At 39.9% G+C, this 25,000-nt stretch overlaps 1 protein-coding gene across 2 annotated transcripts in view; it reads left to right on the top strand.

Moving 5' to 3' along the window:
- Positions 1 to 25,000, top strand: part of MET (MET proto-oncogene, receptor tyrosine kinase) — a 1,562,736-nt gene that overhangs the window by 1,536,888 nt on the left and 848 nt on the right. For both annotated transcript variants that reach the window (XM_044088706.1, XM_044088705.1), the window contains exons 20-21: positions 15,777 to 15,913; positions 22,885 to 25,000. The exon at positions 22,885 to 25,000 is cut by the window's right edge and continues 848 nt beyond it. In XM_044088706.1, the coding sequence (XP_043944641.1) occupies positions 15,777 to 15,913; positions 22,885 to 23,095 (348 nt within the window). In that variant the 3' untranslated portion in view covers positions 23,096 to 25,000. The remainder of the gene's footprint in view (positions 1 to 15,776; positions 15,914 to 22,884) is intronic.

The raw sequence follows: 25,000 nt of genomic DNA on the forward strand, positions 1-25,000 counted from the left end.
GGTACTGCTCAAAATATAGGAGGAAAAACCAAGGACATTTCTTATAGCTCCAGACTGGCCTCACCAGCACTGATGCCCCTTGCTGTGCAGCCTGTCCCCACTGCCACCATGGCATCTTCCTCAGATTTCAAACCTCCTGACCCAGAGGAAAGGGAAATTCATGCATCCTCAATTGCAGACACTCAATTTGGCAGCTTTGCTTATTCCCTAACCCCAGATCAATCTGCCAACCTCAGTAAACAGGTTCTAGATGTTATACGTGAGGCCAGATGCCCTAGCACTAGAAAGTCTTATGCTGACAAATGGAAATGGTTCTGCACCTGGATCCAGGTTAAGGAAGCCAGTATGGCACAGCCCTCCCTCCCTTTCATCCTGGATTACTTAGCTGGCCTACTAAACAGTGGCCTCTCTTTCTCCTCTATAAAAATTCATGCCTCTGCTATCTCTGCTCATTTCCCCACTGAGTAGCCCCTTTTCTCACACCCTTTGATCAAACAGTTCCTGAGAGGAGCTAGCAACTTGAGGCCATCCAGAAGAGCACCAACCCCAGCTTGGGACCTTAACTTTGTGTTGGGAAAGCTCGCCCTGCCCCTTTTCGAACCAACTTCTTCTGCAGAGCTAAAATTTCTCTCCTGGAAGACAGCTTTCCTTCTGGCCATCACTTCAGCCAGAAGAGTCTCCGAGCTGCAAGTGCTCATGGCTGTGGAACCCTTCATCATCTTCTATGCTGACAGGTATCCCTCAAGACTAACCCATCCTTCATTCTGAAGGTAGTGTCCAGTGTGGCTCTCAACCAATCCATTCATTTGCCCACCTTTTTTCCTAATCCCCAAAACAAGGGGGAAATGATCCTGCACTCTCTAGATGTGCACAGAGAATTTCAATAAAAAGTCAGTCGTCTGTCCGACAAGTCACAGTAGTGGATTTCCCAAGAGTCCCAGAAATGACGTGTAGACCCAAAACAACAAACTCCTGCTAAGGCCTACCCTCTTCCTTTCCTGCTTACTTCTTATCCAGCCACTGATATGAAGTACACAACAACTGCAGTCAGTAACTGTTTTTCTAACATTAAACAGTGCAGATTTCACCAAAAAGGCTAGGCCTCATAATATACCTCCAGCTGCATAACTCACACAGAACACTTAAAATACAAGACAGCTGACTAGTCCCAGTGTTCGTATCACATCAGAAGCTAAAATGCAACCTGCTACAGTTATGACTGACTAGAAAAAAATTAAAATTCTGACAAGCCAATCACAATCTGACAGCTATAGACAGTCTTTCACCACAGCAGTCCTTTTTGTTGCACCACTGGGATGACAGCTGACAGAAATTAACTTACGAAGCTTTCAAATGGAAAAACACAAACTTTGCTTAAACAGTTAATACATTGTAATTTCAAGACTAGGCCCAGTTTAAGCCTGTTTTTTCCAACGGCCACCTTAATGACAGTGCAATCGCAGCAAAATTCACAGAAAGCAAGGGTTGCGACCTATGGTCACCTTATTTAGGTTCATAGGTTCATACTAGGCTATCTGCCCTAGGGCATTTATAAGCCTAGCCAGAGTGTGTTTGGCTTTCGCCACCCATTTTAAAATAATTTTGCTATGCCCTTTTTCGAGGTTAGTATACTGTGCCTCTGTCATAATAGTGACACAGAAGTGATACCCGGGGTAAACCAACGATCTCCCATCCACTCATCAGGATTCCTCTTGAAGAGAGTCAATGAGGGACTCTGCCTAACCTGGACTGGGATTTTATTCCAGAGTGAAGGGAGCCTCTGGGTTATGAATCTGTCCCTCCAGCATATCCTATTTATTTCAGTGCTGAGGTTCAAGTCTCTCGAGCGCGTAGCTCGATGGGATTTGGATTTTATGAGGTGCAGCATGTCCATTAATTCCGGGTTGGACATGGCTTTATACGTCAGGCACAGATCGCCTCTGAGCAGGCGGTATACCACTGAGTAGAGCTGGAGTTTCTTTAACCGGGCAGCATATGGCATCTGTTTGAGCCCTTTGATCCTCTTGGTGAGGTACTTTTGGGGTCTTTCCAGTTGCTGCAGGTGTCTGGTAAGGTACATCCCAAAGGGGCATTGTACTCAATTATGGGCCTGATGAGGGATGAGTAAAGAGGCACGATGACCTCCCCTGATCTAGATGTGAATCCCTTCATGATTAGGTGGGCTATATAAAATGTTTTTCTAACCACTTTGGCCACGTGATTGTCAAATGAGAGATTGCTATCAACTTGGGTCCCCAGGTCCCTAATTACTTCTTCTGTACATAATGGATTACCACCTATGTGGTAATTTGTGGGCACTTTGTTTTTGCCAAAGGGGATGACTATACACTTTTTGGCATTTAGCTTGAGGCCATGGCTCTGGCACCAGTTGTCTGTTTCTATGAGGCCCTTTTGGGGGATGCTTGTGTCGGCTGGAGTGTCGATTATGGCACCCAGTTTGCAGTCATCTGCAAACTTGGTCAGCCACAGTCCTTCCGTGTTGGCCTGTACCTCCGAGAAATATATACCGAACAAGAGAGGTCCCAGGACTGAGCCTTGTGGGACGCCACTTGTAACTGGTTTGGAGTCTGACATGGCTCCAGCAATTCTAACCATGTGGGTTCTGTCCTTGAGCCAGTTTGCAACCCATCTAGTGACATAGGGGTTTATATTTAAGCTGGTGAGCTTATCTATAAGGCCCGAGTGGGGTATTGTATCAAAGGCTTTTGCGAGGTCCAGGTAGGCTGTGTGGACCACCTTCCCCTCGTCAATGGCCTTAGTGACTGTTTCAAAGAAATCAACCAGGTTTGAGAGGCAGGATCTGCCCTTAACAAAGCCAAACTGGGTAGGATCCAGTGTCTGTAGGTCCCCAATATCTTTATTTATGAGGTCCATGATGATCCTTTCCATAGCTTTGCAGACCAAGCTAGTCAGGCTTATGGAGTGATAGTTTCCAGGATCCGTTGAGGCACCACCTTTTTTGAGAGAGATCAGTGTTGCTGTATGCCACTCTTTGGGTACATATCCTGTAGTAAGGCTGAGATTGAACAGTAGTTTTATGTTTGGGTTTAGCTCTTCTTGGAGTTCATGTAGGATGCAGCCTGGGACACCGTCTGGTCTCATTGATGCTGTGTTTTTTGCTTTGGAGAGGGCAGCTCTTACCTGAGCATCTGAGATGTCAGGGGGGCAGCACTCTGCTGGGATAGATATTTGCCCTTTTGGTGGGGGGGTGGGAGTTTGCGCTGAACCTGTCAGCTAGGATGTTGGCAATGTCTGTGGGTTCGGTGTATTTTTTGTCATTTTGGACTAATTCTGAGCATATCTGGGAATTCCCACCCAGGTTCCTAACATAACTAAAGAAAGCCTTGTGATTATCCTTAGCGTCCTGTGCAATTTTTCTCTCGAAGCTGGCCTTAGACGATTTTATGAGTGCCCGTAGTTTTTTGCTAATACTGATCAGAGATGCCTTCCCTTTTTGGGATTTTGCTCTATCATGTAGTAGCTTCCTCCTTCTATTGTATAGTTTGTTTATGGCTGGGGTCCACCAGACAGGACGTCTGCCTTTGGAGGATTGGGACTTGGTTTTATTTGAGATTGCATGATCCATGCATTCCTGAAGGTGTTCATAGGATGTGTTTATAAAGGATTGTGCGGTCTGGGCCGTATTTTCCACAGGCCCGGGGGCTTTGAAGGATTCCACCTCGGTTTTGAGGAGTGTGAAATTTGCATTAGAGAAGTTTTTCACTGTGGTTTTCAGGGCAGGGGGTGGAGTCAGGATGTGAATATCCAGTGAGATTAGTTTATGGTCTGATCTTACCAATGAGGGATACACTTCTGGTCTGGAGCAGAGTCCCCATGTTGGTGATGATCAGGTCCAGTATGTTTTCCCCTCTTGTGGGAGTGGTAACAAGTTGTTCCATAGCATTTGAGTTTATAAATTCTAGGAACCTTTGGGCTAGGGTGTTGGAGCTAGAGTAATGCTCCCAGTCTATGTTTGGGTAGTTGAAGTCGCCCAATATAATGGTGTTTGGAGAGACCTTCATATTTTCCAGTGTTCTCAGGAAGGCCGAGTGGGGTTCCTGGGTTTGGGAGGGTGGTCTGTAGCAGGCTATAAACTGGAAGGCAGTTTTACCCACTGTTAGTTGCACATGGATAGTCTCTGATGCTTCATGCTGTGCCACCAACCTGGAGGTGTGGGTATCTTTGACGAATACTCCCCCTCCTTTTGTGGTTCGGTCCAAGTTTTGGGGCCGAAAAGCATGGTATGAGGTATAACCTGGTAGTGCTGGGGTGCTCTCGGGAGCCTTGAACCAGGTTTCTGTTACTGCACAGATATCGATGTTCTCCATGCTAAGGAGAGTTTTGAGTGCATGCATCTTGAGGTTTAGACTTCTGGCGTTGAGTAGCATTACTCTTAGTTTCTTATCCCTTGTGATACCTATGGAGGTGGGTTTGTCTTTTGAGCCTTGCCTAAAAAAGGCACTATGGGGGTAGCAAGAGCCTTTGCCAGTATCCGAAAGCCCAGGGGTGACAGGTACAAGCCGTCCCTAGCGAAGCATCGTGGCTTGTCGAGCATGTCATCCCAGGCTGACAGGCATTGGATCCCCTTTGAATGACACCAATACTTAAGCCAATTGCTGAAATTGATCATGTTGTCTTCATATTGTGGCATCATTCTTGGTGAGGGTAAAATGCTACTCAAGGTCAGGGTCATACCGGCCTGAGCTACATGCTCAGAGAGCTCCTCTATGTCTTTTTTCATGTAGTCCAGGGAGGTATGTCTCAGGTCATTCACCCCAGCATGGACAATGACTGAGTCATATTTGTACTTGCCTTGGAGTGACCTGAGTGCTTGTGTTATGTAGCGGATCCTAGCGCCCGACAGGCAGCTCACCATGACCTTCTCCTTGTTCAGCCTGGTAAGCGGGACGTCAGTGTGCCTGAAGATAGAGTCACCTATTACAAGTGTATCAGGTGTGTTGTTTAGCCTTAAGGGCTGTGACTGTTCGGCACACTGGCTTTGTGAGCTATGTGTTGTACGTGTTTTGTTTTGGGGTAGCGGTTACTTGGGTGTCTGCTTTGGAGGTCTCTGCTGCTTAGGCAGATTTTTATTTAGAGCCTCCGAGTATGTTTTTGTGTGTTTATGTGCTTGGTTTGCTGTCATGGTAGGTCTATGTGAGACTGGAATTGTAGTGAGTGTGGTTTCCTTCTCCTCCTGACTGGTTACGCCAGTACTGAGTTGAGAGAGCTTAGCCTCCAGTATGGCTATATGGTTGCATCTCTCACATGAGTTGGAATTTGTTATGAGGAGGAGAGGGTTGTCTGTGTACATGAGGCAGTTGTAACATTGCCTCAAGATTCCCAGATTCACCAGCTGGACCGGAGAGGAGATTGACAACTGACCTTTGGACATGCTAGAATAGTATTGGGAATTCCTTTATAATTGAAAAAAAAAGGGCTAATGGGGAACAAGGTATTCAAGGGGAGTTTGTGAGGGTGTAGTGCTTTTAATTTTTTAGTGCTGACTTATATAATTGCTTTAGTGGGCAAGTCCCAGGTAACGTAAATGCAATGTGTTACAGGTAACTTAAATGCAAAAACGACAAACAGTAACTTTCTTTCAAGTGAAACAAGGAAATAAGTACAGCAAGCAATGCAGATATCACTAGGGATCCGCAGAAGCGCTGAAAAGCCACGTTTTAGGTGGAATTAGCATTTCAGGGAAATAACATGCAAACAAACAACAAGCATACAAACAAAGCTAGATTCAGCAGGCCTGGATCTAGTCTATGCTACAGCAAACAAGGTGTACCAATTTCAGTAAGAAACAGTTCAAATATGCAAGCACTATAAGCCTTTAACCAGAAATTCCCAGCTCAGAAGGGCAGAGTCCAGCCTCTCCTCCCACAAGAGTGCAGACCACGAACCTTCTTAATGTAAAATAACTGGCCTGAAGCCCAAGTGCTTAAACCAGAACTAATATACTTTTAGAATAACAGACACTGAGCCCTCAATCAGCAGTTCCCAACTTAGAAGGATGTAAGCTACCTGTCCTGCCACCACAGTGCAGGCCACAAACCTTCCTAATGTAAAACAACTGGTCTGAAGCCCAAGTGCTTAATCCAAAAGACTTAGAATGATAGCTACACTTTAATCAAGTTACTACCAAGCAGTAATAAATACAATTGAATACTTTAAAGAATGCCTGGATTAGTGCTCAAGTTATACAAACAAAGCTAGATTCAACAGGCCTGGATCTATTCTATGCTACAGCAAACAAGGTGCACCAATTTCAGTAAGAAGCAGTTCAAATATGCAGGCACTATAAGCCTTTAACCAGAAATTCCCAGCTCAGAAGGGCAGAGTCCAGCCTCTCCTCCCACAAGAGTGCAGACCACGAACCCTTCTAATGTAAAATAACTGGCCTGAAGCCCAAGTGCTTAAACCAGAATTAATATACTTTTAGAATAACAGACACTGAGCCTTTAATCAGCAGTTCCCAACTTAGAAGGATGTAAGCTACCTGTTCTGCCACCACAGTGCAGACCACAAACCTTCTTAATGTAAAACAACTGGTCTGAAGCCCAAGTGCTTAAACTAAAAGGCTTAGAATGAGATACACTAAGCAGTAATAAATACAATTGAGTACTTTTAAGATGACCCAAAAGCAAAATAAAGTAGGAAGAAACACAAATACAGTAAAAGCAGATAATTTTTTTTTTCAGAAAAGTAGCAAAAACAGTAGTAAAAACAATTCACATGCAGTGTAAGCTGGCACACTTGAGTATGTAGCAATATTAGTCCACACACAGTTTGAAAAAATGTAATTAAATTAAAAAGGACTAAAAGCAAGTGCAGAAAGGGTTTATTAGGTAGAATGCGGTAAAGAGATGGGACTGGGGGAGTGTCCTAGATCAAATCTACAGTGGGGCAGGCACTGCAAAAGCCACGAAATTTAAACTACAACCAAGAACAGGGAGGGGGGGGTGGGGAAACCAGTTTCAACAGAGATGTGAGGAATCAGAGTGCAAATTATAAAAGCAAAAATATATACTGATCTCTGTATATTTGCAGAACAGTAAGACAACAGATAGCTAAGCAACAATTTAGCTCTATAATACAGAATAATACAGACAAATACACTCAGCTCTATATATTTGCAGATAGTCTTGTAAGGCTGTCTCTCAACACACAGGTTCCACTTTAAAATGTTAAAAGAGGCAAAAGCAAAATAAGGTAATAAAGTAGGAAGAAACACAAATACAGTAAGGCAGATGAAGTGCAATTTTATTTATTTTTTTTTTGAGATGGAGGTAACAGAGCAGATTAAGATACTATAGGGGAATGCCCTTCCCAAGTGCTCTCTCTGTACACTGCAGAGAAGATGGTACTGGTAAGAGTATCCAAAATCAAAATATGATCTCACTGTACTCAGTTGAGTGAGTGAATGAGATGGGTCCAGGAAGAGTGTGCAAAAAGAGATTTACAGCAGGGGCGGGCAATTCCAAAGCCACCCAAGATTAACACCACAACAAGAAACAAGGAGGGGGGGAACTACTGCAGAGATTCAGAGACACACACAATATTTACTGAATGCAAGACACACAATATTTACTCACTCAAATCTTAAATAAGTGCAGAAAATATACTTAAATCAGCTTATGTCCAGTTGATGCATGCAGAGAAGTCTCAGTAGCCAGCAACTCGATTTAAAATGATTACTAGAAATGTGACCAACACAGATTTTAATGCTAGCAGAAACCCCCAAGCTATTTAACACTTAACAAAGGAATTTCACAGCAGTCTAACAACTACTGCAGAGATTCAAAGACACACACAATATTTACTGAATGCAAGACACACAATATTTACTCACTCAAATCTTAAATAAGTGCAGAAAATATACTTAAATCAGCTTATGTCCAGTTGATGTATGCAGAGAAGTCTCAGTAGCCAGCAACTCGATTTAAAAGCATTAGCATATACCGATGGCCGGATCTCCCAAACCATATACCGGTCAGCATTCAAGACCCCCAAATACTTGGAAGTGGCCGGGAAGCAATGGGCCGGTGCGGGGCTGGGCTATACATCTCACCCTCGCCACTGGCAGCGCCTCACTTTTCCAGAGAGTTTAATTTCATGGCAGCCGTCATCATCCACCTCCTACAGTCCACACATACCATCTGATTTCCAGCCATGGCCCCTCTCTGAATTCTGTAAAATCTCCTCACCTTCTTGTTGGGACAGCCTACAGATGCAAAGACAGCCCTTCCATGGGCTCCGTAGTACAGCACTCACAGCAGCCTGCAAAAAAAGGAAATGCCCCACTGCATTTCTTGGCTCTTCTCATGAAGATGGGCTTGTTCCAGCTCAAAAATCAAGGGACTGAAAGTGCTGCTACTGCCGCCACTACTGTATCTTAGTGCCTCCGTCGATGTGTTTTTTAAAAAAACATTTTATAGCTTTAAACAAACACAAACAGTAAAAATAATTACTGCCATGGGATCACTCGCTGTCACTCCTCACTCACATAACCTGCCCTCTTTGTACAGAAAATTAGCGATTTTCTGAAAAATTTCAAATATAACCATATGGTGACTCCATGCTGAAAAATAAGTTGAAAAGGTAACTGACAAACTTCAGGTACTTACTCGACTTATTTTCTAACAGTGGAGCTAAAACACAAGTATAAAGTTACTTGCGCTTGTGGAAGACACTCTGGTGTAACTCTATACAATTCCTAGCGTCTCAGTGAGTGCTCGGCTGTAAGTGCAATGGTGCCACGTGACGGTACTCGGGGTTAATAAGTTAAAAAGAGTACCCAGTGGTGTAGCTAGTTCCTGTTTTAATCTATTTAGAATGCAGCCTAAGATATTATCAGGTCCCATAGAGGCTGTGTTTTTGGCTTTGCAGTGAGTGTTTATGACCTACTCCTTGGAGATAATAGGTGGAGGGGGCAGGTGATAGAGATGCTTTGGGGGATATGAGGCAGGGACGGGGGAGAAATTCTCACTGAACCTGTCAACTAGCAGGTTGTTTATTTCTGTGGGTTCAGTATATGTGGTGCTATTAACAACCAGTTCTGCACAGATCTGGGTTTTTCCTTTAAGGTTTCTGATGTAGCTAAAGAAGGCTTTATGGTTATCCTTAGCAAAGGAGGCAAATTTGGGTTCATAGTTAGCTTTAGAATGTCTTACAAGGTGTCTTAATTTGCTTGTTTAAGCTGAGAAGGGAATGCTTCCAATTCAGAGACAGTTCCTTCTTGCTCTTGGACAGCAATTTCTTTCTCTTATTGTAAAACCTGTTAATGGGGATGTCCACTAAGCAGGCTTGTTCTTTCTGGAGGATTTTGTTTTGGTCTTATCAGGAACAGCTGAGTCAATACATGTGTATAGATGATTATAAAAGGCATTGGTGTAAATCCCGGTGTAGGTATCCATACCATCAGGGAGGGCAGGGCTATGAAGCTGTTAATGCAGTCAAGTATTAAGTTGTAATTGGTTTCGGAGAGGTTTTTTAGTCTATTGGCTGCTAATGGGGGTTCAGATGTTACTGTTACTTCTAATGAGACTGGTTTATGATCAGACCTCACTGGGAGGGCCACACACATGGGGTGGTGCAATAATCACCCATGTTAGTGAGCACCAGATCCAGAATGTTTTGGGCCCTTGTGGGGGTGTCAACCAACTGGTCCAGGGCATTGGAGTTGATGAAGCCCAAAAACCTTTGGGCAAGTGTATTAGTACACATATAATTTACTCAATCTATGGATAGGTAGTTAAAGTCACCTAAATCCTGGATGTTTGGTTGTATCTTTAGCAATTCAAGTAGATCTAAGTATGCAGTGTGGGTATCCTGGTTCATGGAGGGAGTCCTATAACTGTCAATAACTTGGAGAGGGGTTTTATCTACAGTCAATTGGACCTGGATTAGTTCAAGGGAATCATTTTATGTAACCAATCTAAAGGTGTATTTATATTTGATGTATATTGATACTCCACCTCCTTTAGTTCTCACACTTTCAGTTTGTGCTCTGAATGTGTGGAAGACATTATAATCCCATATGTCAGGGATGCTTTGCATGGCCTTAAACCAAGTCTCTGTGACTGCACAGATGTCAGCATCATCTAAGGTAAGGGCTGCTTCCAGTGAGTGCAGTCTTAGGTTTAGACTCCTAGCATTTAGCAGCATAGCCTTGAGGTTGCTTTTTAAATATATGTTTACGTCAGGAATTTTGTTGTTGTGACATTGCCTAAAAAAGCCACTGTGGGGGATGCAACAACCCTAGCCAGTAACTGAAATCCCATAGGTGACAGATGACCATCTCTGTCAAAGTAGGGTGGTCTATCAACCATGTCATCCCAGGCTGACAGGTACCAGATCCCCTTAGAATGACACCAAAAACTAAGCCAATTGTTGAAGTCAATCATTTTTTGTTTCTATTATGGTATCATTTTAGGTGAATGTAGTATGCTATTCAAGGCTAGGGTCATACCTGCCTAAGACACATATTCAGAGAGCTCAGTCATGTCTCTCTTCATATAGTCCAGTGAGGTACACAAGTCATAATGGTACTTGTTGTGGAGAGAATTGAGTGCATGTGTGATCTGGTGGATCCTGGCACCCAACAGCTGACCGTAACCTTCTCCTTGTCCAGCCTGGTGAGTGGGATATCTGTGCCTCTCAATATGGAGTCACCTATGACCAAAACATTTTGTTTAGATGTCCTTTGCCTTAGGGGCAGATTTGGTGAGACACTTGTGCTTGTGGTTTTATGTGTATTGAATGCTGTAGGTACTGTATTAGGTGTAACATGTTTGTGTTTCAGAGGTATCTGGTGTTTAGGTAAATTTCTGGTAAGCACCTACACGTATGATGGTGTTTACGTGTTGTGAGTGTGGTTTATGCAGGAGGTGTAGTATGTGAGCTGACAACCTGTTCACTGTCACTGTTCTATCAATGAAACAGCAAGGATTCCAAATTCATAGTGTGTATGCATCTCTCATAAACTGAGCTTGAGTGGTTTAGGAGTAGTGGGTTCTCAGTGTACATGAGGCAATTAATACACTGCCTCAGGATGCCCATGTCAATAGGGCTGGCAGGAGAAACAGAGTTGATCTGACCATCCATAATACTAGGTGTAAATCTGCTTACTTTAAGGAGGAAGGATGCGGTTTAATTTGGGGCTTAATGTGGGGTCTATACTATTGAGGCTCTCAAGGGGTACATGACTATTATGGATTAGGAGATTTCAGTTAAAATGGCAAAGACTGTAGAAAGCCCAGCTGAGGTGCTCTCTGAGCAGCTAAGTGCAATTTCAGGGACTCCTCAGATGGAATATGGGCAGCTTCTAAGGGAAAATAAATCCACTTTAGCTTTTGCATCTATAACTGCCAATGGTTGCCTCCACTGGTTGATGATGCGCGAAGATGTGCTATGTACAAACAGATGCCTTGGATTGCTCAGATGAAGAGTAGAGCAGTGTCTGGTCGCCAAACTCTGTGGAGCTGTGTTAAAACAGGTGCAAACCAGCACAAATGTGGGGCTTATGTAGCAACTGTGAGAACCCTTTCTTAAAACAAGTTAAGCAATTTTCAAACAAGCTGACCAATGGAAATTCTCAATACTGCACCTTATTCCAACAATCTCCAACTCAGATGGGTCCTTTGATACACTCTTCTGCTACAAGGGTGCAGGGGCCCCCCCTAATGTAAAATTGCTGGTTTTAGTGCTCAGGTAATGCCAAATAGTATCTTCAGCAAATCTGAATCTGGCCTATGCTATAAAATACACAAGTACTAGAAAATACAAAGTGCAGGAAAAACAGTCTCAAACAGAAAACAGTTGAAACAGTAAAACAGCAAAACAGTTAAATGACTAAAACAGTTAAAAGTAGGTGGCAATTCAGTAGTGCACAGTTTAAAGTGCAGTACAGTGAATAAAACTACTTATTTTTTTAATTTCTTTTGGATTCACTCCACAGATCAGAAACAGCACAAACCGGTGTCCTGAAAGCAAGTACAAATGTCTTCTTTCTGTCAGTAGTCTTTTAGAGTCATTTTATAGGCAAACCATGTTTGTTGATTTCTAACATCATTTGGAATATTACTCCAGGTAGCAGGACCTAGTTTGTAGAACGCCCATAGCACTTTTGAAAGGGGAGGTGTAGGAGCAGGACACCATCCTCTTCTGTGTTTCTTAGAGTGCAGATTTTCATTCTCTTAACTTGTAATTTTCTTTTCATGCGAAGGCAGTAGCTACATTTATGTTTTTTTAAAAAAGGGAGAGTACCGAGTAAGAAGGTGGCTCTAGAATGCAGAGATGGCCAGTTAAACTCTGTTTAAGGAAAATAACTTTTTTCCTAATGCAGTGCAAGCTGTAGGGTTGAGCAGGTAAGAGATTCTGCAGCTTAGCTTCAGCTGTGGCAGTACTTTGATAGTTATTTTGTCTATGAGATGAGATAGCTAAGGAGTCAAGAAAAAGGCCTAAACACTTTTGTTCAAATACCTGAGGAATGATTATTTTATTTGAGTCTCAGTATAACAGATTGAATGTGACTAATGCATGCAATATCCCAAAGATCATAATGTTTTTTTTTTTTTTTACGTTGATAAAACTGCAGATATTAAAGACGCGAGTTTGTTAAGTTTTTTTTTTAGGGAATAGAATGACTAGTTAAATCCAGTAGTAGATTATCATCAGCATAAAGAGCAAGGTTAAGTGAAGGAAGATCTAAGCAGAGATCATTAATGAAAAGGGAGATGAGCAGCGGTCTAAAATAGGGCCATGCAGGACTCCATTGTTCAGACTTAAGTTACAGACTACTGTTACTGTATATTCAAAAAGTCCTGCCTTTCAAGTAGATTTGAACTATAAGATGACTTTATCCCCAAAGTTAAGTTTTGCCAGCTTATGTAAAATGTAACCAGGACTGATGGTCTCAAATGTTCTATTCATATCAATAAAAAGACCAGCAATGGTTATGCTACGTATTTTATATTATTGTCATAAGTGGAGTCATTGGCTATAAATAAGGCAGTAGTGCTGAATACATGATGTAAGTCATGCTGTTCATCATAGAACAGACTATAGTGACTGACCTGTTTTAGAAGCTGTACTGCATAAAGATGAAAGTTTCTTCAGGAAGTCTGAGGAAAAGTCAGCAAACTAGACAGAACTATATAGTAGTGTGGGAAGGAACTAAAGTACTCAAGTCTAGGGAATGGAAGGGGAGCTTTGACAGTTCTGTGAAAAAGTGATTTTACTGAAATCTGTATGTAAAGTCTTCCATTTTTTTAAAAGCCTTTTCTGGTTGAAATCTTTAATCAGCTGGTGTATTTGTATTCTGATGAAGTCCGAGATACCTGGACGAAAACACTTATGTTTCTATAAGGTTTTTTAATTTTGTTCCTGTTTCTTTTACACATAAAGTCACAGCATCTGCTTCCTGGAGACATGCAGGGAAAGGTACCTGCATTTGACTCCATAGCTGAAAATGCATGCCCTTCTCCCCAGCTCCTAATTGTTTGCACTTTACCATAGATGAAAGTAGGCTCAGGACCAAGTATCTTATTAATGGAGTGCTTTCCTGGATGATGTTCCAGTTTTCACGCACAGTACATTTTATTTCCAGAGTATCCTTTAAACATGTGACAGTCATACTTCTATGTTTCTCTTTGTCAGTATCATTCTGTGAGATCAGTATATTAAGTTATCTTTGTGGTGGATTGAATAGAGTTGGGTCATTGTTCTGTTTCATGGTTGAAATGGGACACAGTATGTCTTTTATCAGGTTCACTGCACCCCCTTTCAAGAAAGTCACTTGTAGTTTGTCCAGGTTATGTAGAAACTCCATCAGTTCCCCAGATGCATGAGCTATTCTCATGCCTTGTGACTGTAACATTTTTGATTCTCATGCCTTGTCACTTTGTAACATTTTTTTGTGATTTTTAGGGGGCATACTGTTCACATGTAGCAACAGGTTGAGCTGGGTTGGTTTGAAAAAGAGGTTGTTGTTTAACACTGTATCATTTTCTTTCTGTAAATGGTGAGATCCAGAAATTCTACCTGTTCAGAGCTATAGTGGTTGGTGAAATGCAGGAAGTCTGTTGACTTTTTGATTTAGTCAAAGAAGTCCTTAAGTTTTTCCACTGAGCTGTTCCATGACATGCTAATATCATCAATAAAGTGATAATAACAGTTGATATATGGGAACTACTCAGAGATGTAGATGGCGTTTTCTCCCCCACTTGGTGAAGGCTATGTTTGCCAGGCTTGGAGCCATTGCTGCTCCTATCGCTATTCCCATTGTTTATTTGTACCGTCTCTGGTTAAAATGAAAGTAGCTGTATTTACGTACTGCACCCAGAAGCAAACCGATTGCCTGTATTTCTCTGAGGCTGGTGGAGGTCCCACTGCCTATGAATTCTTTAACTGCTTCAATGCAGTACTCATGTGGAAGTGCTGTGTAAAGTGCTTCCACATCAATGGTGACAAGTACCATGTCTGGCCTGATCCTTATTACTCTAACCATTTTCAGAAAGTCAAAGAGTGTCCAAGATGTATTATAGAGCATTTCTGGCAATTTCCTTCATTTTAAATTCTACATAAACTGATAGGGGATAAGTGGAAGAGCCTTCTCCTGCTACCACTGGAAGATATGGGGAATCAGCAAGTTTTTTTTTTTTTGTGTGTGGCTTAGGGTTGCCTATAACGGGGTATCCTCGGGTGACTGATTGTGAGAAAATTAATTAAATCTTCATCAAGCAGATTACCTGAGATCAACGCAGCATTTGTGTTCACCAGTCTGCAGGCTTGGATGATATGGTCAATGTCCACCTTTTAGTAGAAGTCCTGATTTCCCAACTTTGTCTCAGTTTTCTGGTTGCAGGAATCAGTGTCTGTGGTGAAGATCCCCCACCTTTGTCTGCCTTCACCTTTTATTAGTGCTAAGACTTTTTAGTGCTGCTAGTTCATTCTGGGACAAGTCTTGCAAGGCTTTGAAAACTTTCTGCAAATGTTCTCCTCACATTTTCCTCATTTGCATGGTTTACATTGTTTCTTCCATTTAGACTTATGTTAACAATTTTATTCCCCATTTCTTGGTCCTCATCCTGTCTGACAACATTATCAACCTTTAAGCTGTTTTGCACGAAGTTGATCTTAAAACATCTTTTTTCATGAAAGGAGAATGAAATTTGGATGCATCAGGATGAGAACCAAGAAACGAGGAAGGAAATCATCAAACAGGAGTCGAATGGAACAAACCAAGGACTGTTTGCCCACCTCTCCCTCAACTTTTATGAGGATACACAGATAAATTGAGGAGAATTCTTACTAAGCCCTGCAAGAGAAAGTTTATAAACGTATCCCAGAATGAAGTTGTAGCACTAGAAGATCTTAACACTGATAAAAGGAAGAGAATGATGAAGGCAGGCAAAGGTGGGGGGATCTTCACTACAGATACGGAATTCCTACAACCAGAAAATTGAGACAATGTTGAGAAATCAGGATTTCTACCAAAAGGTGGACATTGAACATATCTTCTAAGCCTACAAACTGGTGAACACAAGAAATGCTGCTCTGAGCTCGGGTAATCTACCTTGATGATGGTTTAGTTAATTTTCTCACAGTCCAACATCTGCGTGATTTTTTTTATCAGATTTATGGCTGAATGTATCAATTTGTAATAAAAACTTTGTGCAAGAGGATTACAGAAAGGGCATTGTTTTTAACAGCCATGCATAATATTTCTTCATATTTTGTTCTCCCTTCAGTGGTCTTTTGGAGTGCTGCTTTGGGAGCTAATGACTAGAGGGGCACCACCTTACCCTGATGTGAATTCATTCGACATCACAGTTTATTTATTACAAGGAAGACGGCTTCTACAACCTGAATACTGCCCAGATTCATTGTAAGTATTAATGTAAAATACAGAAGAGAGTATAAAATACATTCTCTGAAAAATAACTCAACTTCAAATTGTCTTCATAATAAAATTTTTTCATGACTGGCTTGATGGTGAATCTAAGTGGTGTGCATGTGTGTGTGTGTGTGTGTGTGTGTGTGTTTTTAAGTTTGTGTCTATTTAATCAACTAATTACACATATTAATTCATCAGTCAGGTAAGTTAGAAGTTTTTTTAATACAAATAATCTGGAAGGTCTTATTAATCCACCAACAATTTTATATGGATTGTGGGAAATGTTATACATCAGTACCTCACTTCTATTGCTGAATCATTCAAAGGATGCAAAGACGCAGTTGATTAATTTCACAAGAGCTGGTGGTTAGAATACTCTTCTATTGGTCTGCTTCACAATCCGTAAGATGAACTTCCCTCAGCCCAGGTCTCCTCCTCACTGTCCAGTCACCTCATTTATCAGTTGTGGTGTAGAAAGAAAATGTACCACTTTATAAGTGATTTTGCAGACTTTATGCATCCTTTGCACCCCTCTCCCCAGTGACACTTCTGATATTTATCTGTACCTCCAACAATCATGTACAAACTCGGAGAAAGGGAAAATACACTAATTTTCTTTTCCCCAAGTTGGTGCGGCCTTGGAGTTAACATAGTTCAGGACTAGGGTGTATAACAGAGTCCATAGAAGGGATACAGAAAGACAGTGCCATCTGCTGCCACCCGACCCAACCTCACAGAGGTACAGTTTGAGGATCATGGATCCCTCTTTATGCAATAATGGAATAATGAGTGGCAGGATGCTAAATAAAAAGGGAAATGGTTGATGAAGTTGGGTAATGACAAATAAAAGTAGCCCCTTGTTTAATATCTATTACACCCCTTGAAATCATTTCATGTATGTATGTCATTTCCATTGTATAGTACAATATATTTGGCTGTGAAACTGCACTTTTCAGGATGAAAAAAATCCTTTGGAAAAACTGCAGGTACAATAATATGAATAATATGTTCAGCAGAGAAAGTGAGGCAAATTATTTTTTTTCTAACAATTTAACTTTCCCCTCCCAATTAGACAAGACTCATCATTGCCTTACCTGAAAATTTCACTAGGGATCATTCAGAGAACCATGAGTGTGCTGGATGCCTTATGCACGCAACTGCATCCTGGCAATTAGGGGGTTTGTAATGGCCTAACCCTGTCCCTGTACATCACATTTAGGAATACCACCCTGACTGTAGCTGCATGCAGAACTGAATAGCAGGTATTCATTGCCAAAATACTTCTGATTGGTAAGAAGAATGCTGCTAGCATTACTCAAAGGTAAATAACTGGCAGCAAGAAATGGAAACTAATTTTCTATTATGACAGGTGCCTCACACAGTTGAACTGTATACATTTTTATACATATTAGTGAGTTGATTCTTATATTTTGCACATATATCTTGTACTTTTGTCTTGCAAACAAGGGCTTAACTAAGATTGTAAAAACTGCACATCAACTTCTAACATATATCTCCCCTCGCAGCCCACCCCAGGCAGTCCATGTTTCAGGACAGCATACCTTTTCAGTACAGGAACAAACAAACAAAAAACATATAGCCAGTCTGGCATTCTGAAAACGACATTTAACAAAATCTGGAGCCAATAAAATAAAATAAAAATAATAATAAATGTATTTTTAGTTGAATTCTAGCATGCATCAATTCACAAAATAAAAAGTAGATAAATACATTATTCTAAAAAATGTGTAAGTATATGCTGTGGAGTGCCTGGTGGCACCCTTGCTTGTGGGATTTATCTGGTGAATGAATTTGAAAACTGCAAATCTTGTTTCAGAACAAGTACCACTGTTGGCTTATTATTATGGCAAGCAAGATTTTTTTCTAGTCAGAGGGTAAATACTGAATAATCTGTCAACTTATAACATAAATGAACTTGTTATACTATCAAACTCAGCATTTTGTCTTTATTAACCTCACAAGTGGGTTTAGCATGTTTTTTTCTTCCCTGCAAAGACAGTGGAATTACATAAGCCTGTAAAACATACATGCTGGAAATTCATAATCCATTTCTGGTTTGAGAGGGAAAAAACAGCACTACATTTAGCCTCATTATATGTATCGACTATGCATTAAAACTGTTTATTTTGCATATATGATGAGTGTTATCCTTAAAATATATCACAACCTAATTTTGTTGAACGAATACTCTGGTGTGTTACAATCACAGTAGACATTTTTTTAGTTCCTCTCATCACACGCAAACTTAAAACTGGATACTCATCTCATCAGGTATACTGAAAAAAATCAAAATAAAAAAAACTGGATACTCATCTCATCAGGTATACTGAAAAAAATCAAAATAAAAGGAAGCTAACAATTTAATCACAGAAGAAACCAGTTTAACAAAAACACTGTAACTAAACCACTTAAATAATTTTAAAAACTGACCATACTGGCTATCATACGGCTGTTGGCAATCAGCACACCATCAACTTCAGACTTATTAAGCAGATTATAACTCGAGTTTCTGATCTGATTACACAGCAACCTCAACGGTTAAAAAAATAAATTACTATAAATTAAGCACACTCTGTACACACTGCAGCTTGGTATGGCTTACTGTTTACATAATGGCTCTGCATGATGTAATGACAACTCACCTTACTGTTTACATAATGACTCTGTATGATGTAATGACAACTCACCTGGTCCTCTGCAGATTAATTAGCAGTTGGTAGCGGAATTCTAACTTGTACATGCTGGACAGTTATGAGCCATGGATGTAACCCTTTTGATTTTATAAAGCACATACCTTGTCAGCCAAGCATTAGATCATTGTTTTTCACTTCCACTGAAATTTAGAGAGTTGTCCAACAGAGGTGTGACTACTCACTCACTCAGCATTGCCTTGATTTGCATCATATGCAGTACCATATTACTTGCAAGCAGTAGTTTATTTTTTATGTCACTTCCTAAATAGGTTAAAGAAGAGATATAAATCTGCTAATGTTTTCATTTCAGATTCTAATATTTTTTGCTCATATCAAGAAGTTACCTAATGCTGGGAGTGTAAACTACCAACTGTCGGATTTTTGCAGCTTCTCTAGCATACGCTTACTATAGATTCACGTTCTTCTGGAAGAAGTGTGCAAAACATTGTGAAAAATCTGTCACATGCAGCACTCACTGATTTACCTGTCTACATGGACATGGTCTTCATTATCTCTGAGAATGAAAAGCTTGTGCAGTGCAGCATTTGGGATTTCCTAGTTGGTATCCAGAAAAAGAATCTGAAGATGACCATTTTGAAGACAACACATGCACTTAGATTTTGAGGGAGAACTCCCATATCATATGTGAATTCACTGACATTCCCATTTTTATTTTATGGTATATGTCTCCGCACGGTATGGGTGATTATTTAAGTACATAAATTAATATGGCACACATTTTGTTACATTCTAATAAAGAAATTCTGTCTCATGTAACTGAAGGAAGTACCATGATGAATCAAAAAATTGCACAATGTTCATAGCTTTAAGAAATGAAATACCAAGCAGCTATATGCCGGAACCACATTGACCAAATGCAATGGAGAAATACAGTGTGTTACAACAGTGTTTTCTGGAGTACTCATAGTGATCATAAAAATCACTTGGAAGTTTCAAACTGAACACACATTCTATGGACAGAATTATGTGTGTAATTAGGGAAAGAGTTGAGCTTCTTTCCTAAAAGTATGATGCTTCAGACTATTTTTCTTTATCCAGGCATCCTGTTTAAACATGCATCAGGCATAAAGTGCTACCTGCATGATACAAGGACACTTCCCAGTAATTTCTGTAATTCATGACAATTTCTGTCCCCTTTAACTGCTTGTCCTCCTCTCATGTGCTGTCCTGTCAATGGTGCTGTATAGTACTGAAGAAAGGGAGGAACATATACAATCACCAAGCACTGATGAGGTGCGGTGACATCAGAAAACAGGCAGGAGCACAGAATCACCAAATCATTACATCAAGATACCAGACAAGTGCTATTCATTAATCAGTCACTGAATATTAGTTTATCAGCAGAAGGAGACTGAAATTTAATCTTGTCTGTCTATTGCTGTAATTTAAGGTAGCCATCCCATCACCTTCCATCCCATATTTCCAGAAATCATGAGCATATTCCTAAAAATGCATGTTCAATGAATTGTCATTCCCTAGGAACATCACAATTATTGTAATTCAATGTAATACCCTGTGGAGAATATATATATACTAATTCCAAGCTTGCGGTATCTCAGATTAATCTCAATACTCCAAGGTACAGTGGCCTTGAAGGTAATGTCCAGCAAGGATGTTTGAGTGCAGCACTCCATGTGTGACCTGCAGGAAGATGAACTCCCCTGCAAAAATGGTTTAGTCAGGTAGGAGTGAGTTTAATGACTTGCTACTTTCCTGCTTGAATCACAATTTAATTCTCATAGTTTTACAGTTACATAATCTCTTCTCTGCCTATCCACAGTTTTTATTCTTATTCATACCCCTCTCATCTTTATAAGAAGTCTACAGTGCAGTTATGAGTCAAATGATGTGCTGAAAAACAGACAGACTACATAAACAGGCCTACCACTGTCCACTTCCCTAGGCAGAACTGCCTCAGGTTAGTTTGCTTTTGCCTTTCTGGTTCTACAGTTTGAAATTCTAGCAGCACACAACAAACAAACAATAACATTGCTTTATACTCAACAGAAATAGCTTTGAGGTGCCAGGAGGCATTTGGTAAATTATTTTTTGCAGTGCGTTGACAACATTGCTTGCCACTTTTTTGTTTTGCTAATAGCTTGAGGCATTTGTACAAAAAGGTTGACAGCATCTATATGCATAAATCCATGCTATTTGTGGAGATGCCCATTCCCCTTTAGGACCCTTATTATTCTTGACTTTATTACCACGTCTACTATTTTGGCCACCACTAAGGTCAAGATCATTGGTTTGTAGTTGCCTGGGTTCTGAAGTCTGTGTATACTAGTGGTATACAGTTTTTAAGTCACATGATAAGTCACACAACAGAATGATTATATTTGAATAACTATATAAAGACAAGTACTTAAATATTAATAGTTTGGTAAACATACTTTTGTTTAATGAGATTACTACACAGGGGGTTGCTTTTGCACCAAGGTGCAGTGGCTTTGTTTTTGAGTAAACTAAGTTTCATGGTACAGAGGAACTACCTCCAGCATAGATGGTGTACTGCTCATGTCTCTTGATTTCATCACATTTCAGTAAAGCCACTTTTGAAATCTTCATCAACATCCAGAATAAGTTAAATGCCACTTACCTGTTGGCATTGCATGTCTAACTACTTCTTTATGGCAAATTTTACTGTGATTATTTGGAACTAAAAATCATTAACAATGCCAAAATACTTAAAAAATGTAAAAATACATGAGACAGCACAGACTGAAACATAGAAATTTTGCAAACCAGCTGCAGTATTTCATAACTTTTATGAAGGTGTTATACACATATTTAATGAAGCAAGTGTTTACTTCTGTCATTTTTTTTTTTTAATTTGGAGTTGTGCTACCTGGCCTTTCCTGGAAAACATTCTCATATTATTGGACTCTCTGTGGTTATCAAATGAGATAAACAAAAATCATAAGTATTTCATGATCTTATGGAAGGAACAATTTTCAGAATTTACAGACTAGGTGATCCATGTTTGCAAAAACAATGTGTGAAACGAATCAGTACTGTGAAGGTGCAATACCCTACCCCCACCCTTTTGTAATGTTACAGTTGACATTTGGGGTCCTAATACACTCACATTGACACATCTGCTGAATATTCTTATTTGTAGGTTATAACTACAATTATTAGTTTGTCAAAGATTTTGAGTTTAACTTTATCAGTTAATCAGGTTTCAAGAGCTGTCAAATATACTTCATGACATTAAGTCATTATTTTCACCGATGTTTGTAAGATAGAACTGTAGTGAGTACAGAAAGAAATTATAAAAAAAAACATTTGCTGGAGAGTATTTTTTTTTTACTTTTTCATATTCTTATTAGTAATAAGGAATACCAACATATGAATCAGCTTTAAATGCAAGTTCCAGCTGTGCATTATAGATTAATTGTAAGGGCCAAGGACGTGACCAAAAAAACTTCCCTAATAAAAGTAACCAGAAATTAATCAGCGTAATTATTCAGAGAGATTTTGTTGAGGCCATTTTTTATTGATAGGTCGTACCAACTGTACCCTGGCACTGTGTTTCAGTGCACCCTGAGCCAGATGGAAAAAATCTGGCCCTGATGTACTTTATTTTATTATTTTTTTTTCTAGTTTACTCAGCATTCTCAGAATCCAACAAAACTGTATTTATTGTATGTCCTACTCTGCCTTTTGGGAAACTCCTGTCCTTCCTGATGCCTACAGGCCAGAAAACTCCCTAACTGTACTAAACAAGTTACATAATGTAGACAAAAAATATTTCTAAAACTATGAATGACAAACTAACCCATCTTACTTTCTCTCTCTCTCACTCTTCACATTAAAGTTACTGTACTATTGAATAATTCCAAATTTGAGCTAATATCACTTGCACTCTGCTGAGCTACTGGAAGGGTGATATTGGCAAAATATACATGCCAGATTCCTAGCCCTTGCACTGTTGGCACTGTTTTATGCCTAAGCCAGACAGTGGTTAAAAGGACAGAGAGTAAAGAACATAGAGGCCATACCTTCTTGCTACTCATGGTCAGTGTGGGCAGCTTTGTAAACTGGCAAACAGGACAGCTCTGTAATGCAAGTGTAAATATTTTAAGGCTTAAGGTGTTGTATGGATGTGGTCACTGGAAGAGTTCATTAAGTTACAATGGTTTCTGTATGAGCTCCATTTTCTTACAGTATTGCTAAGTACTACAGATCTTCTAGAGGTCTAATACTGTGTTTCATTTACAACAGGTATGAAGTCATGCTGAAATGCTGGCATCCAAAACCAGAGATACGACCAACATTTTCTGAACTTGTTTCTAACATTTCAGCAGTCTTTTCTGCTTTTGTTGGAGAACATTATGTCCTCATCAACTCAACGTATGTTAACGTCAACCATGTGACTCCTTATCCTTGCATTACATCATCCCAAGACAATATAGATAGCAATATGGATACATAACCACAGCTCATGCACTACTATAGACTGAAAAACAAACAAATAAGAAGGAACATTACTGCTCTGAGGAATGAGCTTATTGTTTGGATGTTTTACAATGTGTATAAAACCAATGCTATGACATGTTTCAGCTTAGCCTCTTGGACATTTGAAACAGTTTAGTGCCTGGTATCTACTAATTTTCATTATTTTGAAATGAATTTTGATTCCATTACAGTACTTATTGTGGAGAGAAGCCGCCATCTGTACCTTGTATTGTGATCGAGTTACAACCATTAGAGTCCTGCTTCTCATTTCTGAAGACCTTCTGTTTTTTACATCTTGCATACCTCCGGTGCCTGCTAAAAAATTGATTCATTGAACACAAATGTTCACAATTGCCAAAAACTTGAAAAATGGATAAACAAAACACATCATGTGCATTGTGTGAGGAAGAACAGCTTTAAAATGTCACAGTTTACAGAAGGCCTTGGACTGCCTTGTGATTCTGTGCTTCAAACAATGCACTAGGAAAAGGAATATGTTGTTAGTTAAAGACCACGACAGCCATGCATCATCTGTGACACAAATTCTTGGAAGAGATTTGAACTCCATGTCAGAAAAGCATTCAGCAAGACATGTTAAGCATGTACCCCCCTCCCCCCCCCCCACACACACACAGGATATATACACCTCTAATTTCACTGATGTGTTATTAGTTGTTTCTTATTGATGTGTTACATGGGTTTTATTCCCTTGCTTCCTTTAAAACAGCACCTTAGAGGCATGGCTTCCAGTGAAGTTAACACTACACTTATTTGTTGACTCTGCATCTAAACGAAAGCACTGCTGTCTGGGGAACTTGAGCTAGAATCAAAAACGTAGAAATCCACTGTGGAGAAAAGTCAAGAGGTGAAGAAAAAAAGCAGCAACGGCCGAAATAAAAAAGAAAGTCAAATACTGAACAAAGGTTAAAATACAGGTGTCTAAGGAGGAGAAGAATTTCTTCAGATTCATATCTCATCTTGTGTTTCAATACATGTCTTGCAAACACCCACCCAGAGTGTTGCTGTTTTTAATTAAAAGCTTTTCAAGTTTCATGTTTTATACATACTTGATGCCAGTCTCCATAGAAACTACTCTGCTGTCTCTTCTGAAATAAGCACCATAAGTTTAATTTGAAATGACATGAGATTAGGGTAGAAATATCATCTGGCACCCATTTTTAATGCATTTGTTTGAATGTCTCATTCCTGTCTACCTATTGGTGCAGTAACTACATGTACAGAGAGAGTCCTGTCATTAGGGGTACATGTGGGGTACACATGATATACATCCAACTACATGAAGGCTTCAGGCCTATATCTTTATTTAAATGTTAACTTATTTCGTTATATGGAAAATGTAAACAGTACAGTTGAAAATGAACTGAATTTGTTGCTTTAACAAAGTTTTGTGTATGATTTTATTTTCTGAAACCGTGGGCTGAAAAGTAATACATAATGGTTCAACAACTTAGAAGGATTTGTGCTGTAACAAGATAACGCTGCTGTTTTGTTCCTGTGGAATGTTCATGTGCATACTACTGTATAGATTATTTCCTTGTTTAATCGTGCAGATATAATTTTTGCCATAATGCTTTAAATACTGTTTTTATAGCATTTTTAAAACATTTGTAATATTCTCTTGCACTGTGATTTAAAATGTTCATAAAGATAATTGTGATAGAGGATGAACTGATTTATAAATGAACTGAAACAATGGATGACAAATTCATAATGCTTAGTGTAGGCATTACAGACTAGGGTGTCTAAAGTCTGCAGCCCATGGCAATGTGACCAGCAAACATGACACATCTAATAACACACATAAACAGCACCGTGTTCTTATCTCTCATAGTGGATATAAGTTTGCAGTTCACTATTCTCT

The sequence above is a fragment of the Protopterus annectens genome, chromosome 11.part0, assembly GCF_019279795.1.
Source record: "Protopterus annectens isolate FY-2018-M chromosome 11.part0, PAN1.0, whole genome shotgun sequence".
In the NCBI taxonomy this organism is placed as follows: domain Eukaryota; kingdom Metazoa; phylum Chordata; order Ceratodontiformes; family Protopteridae; genus Protopterus; species Protopterus annectens.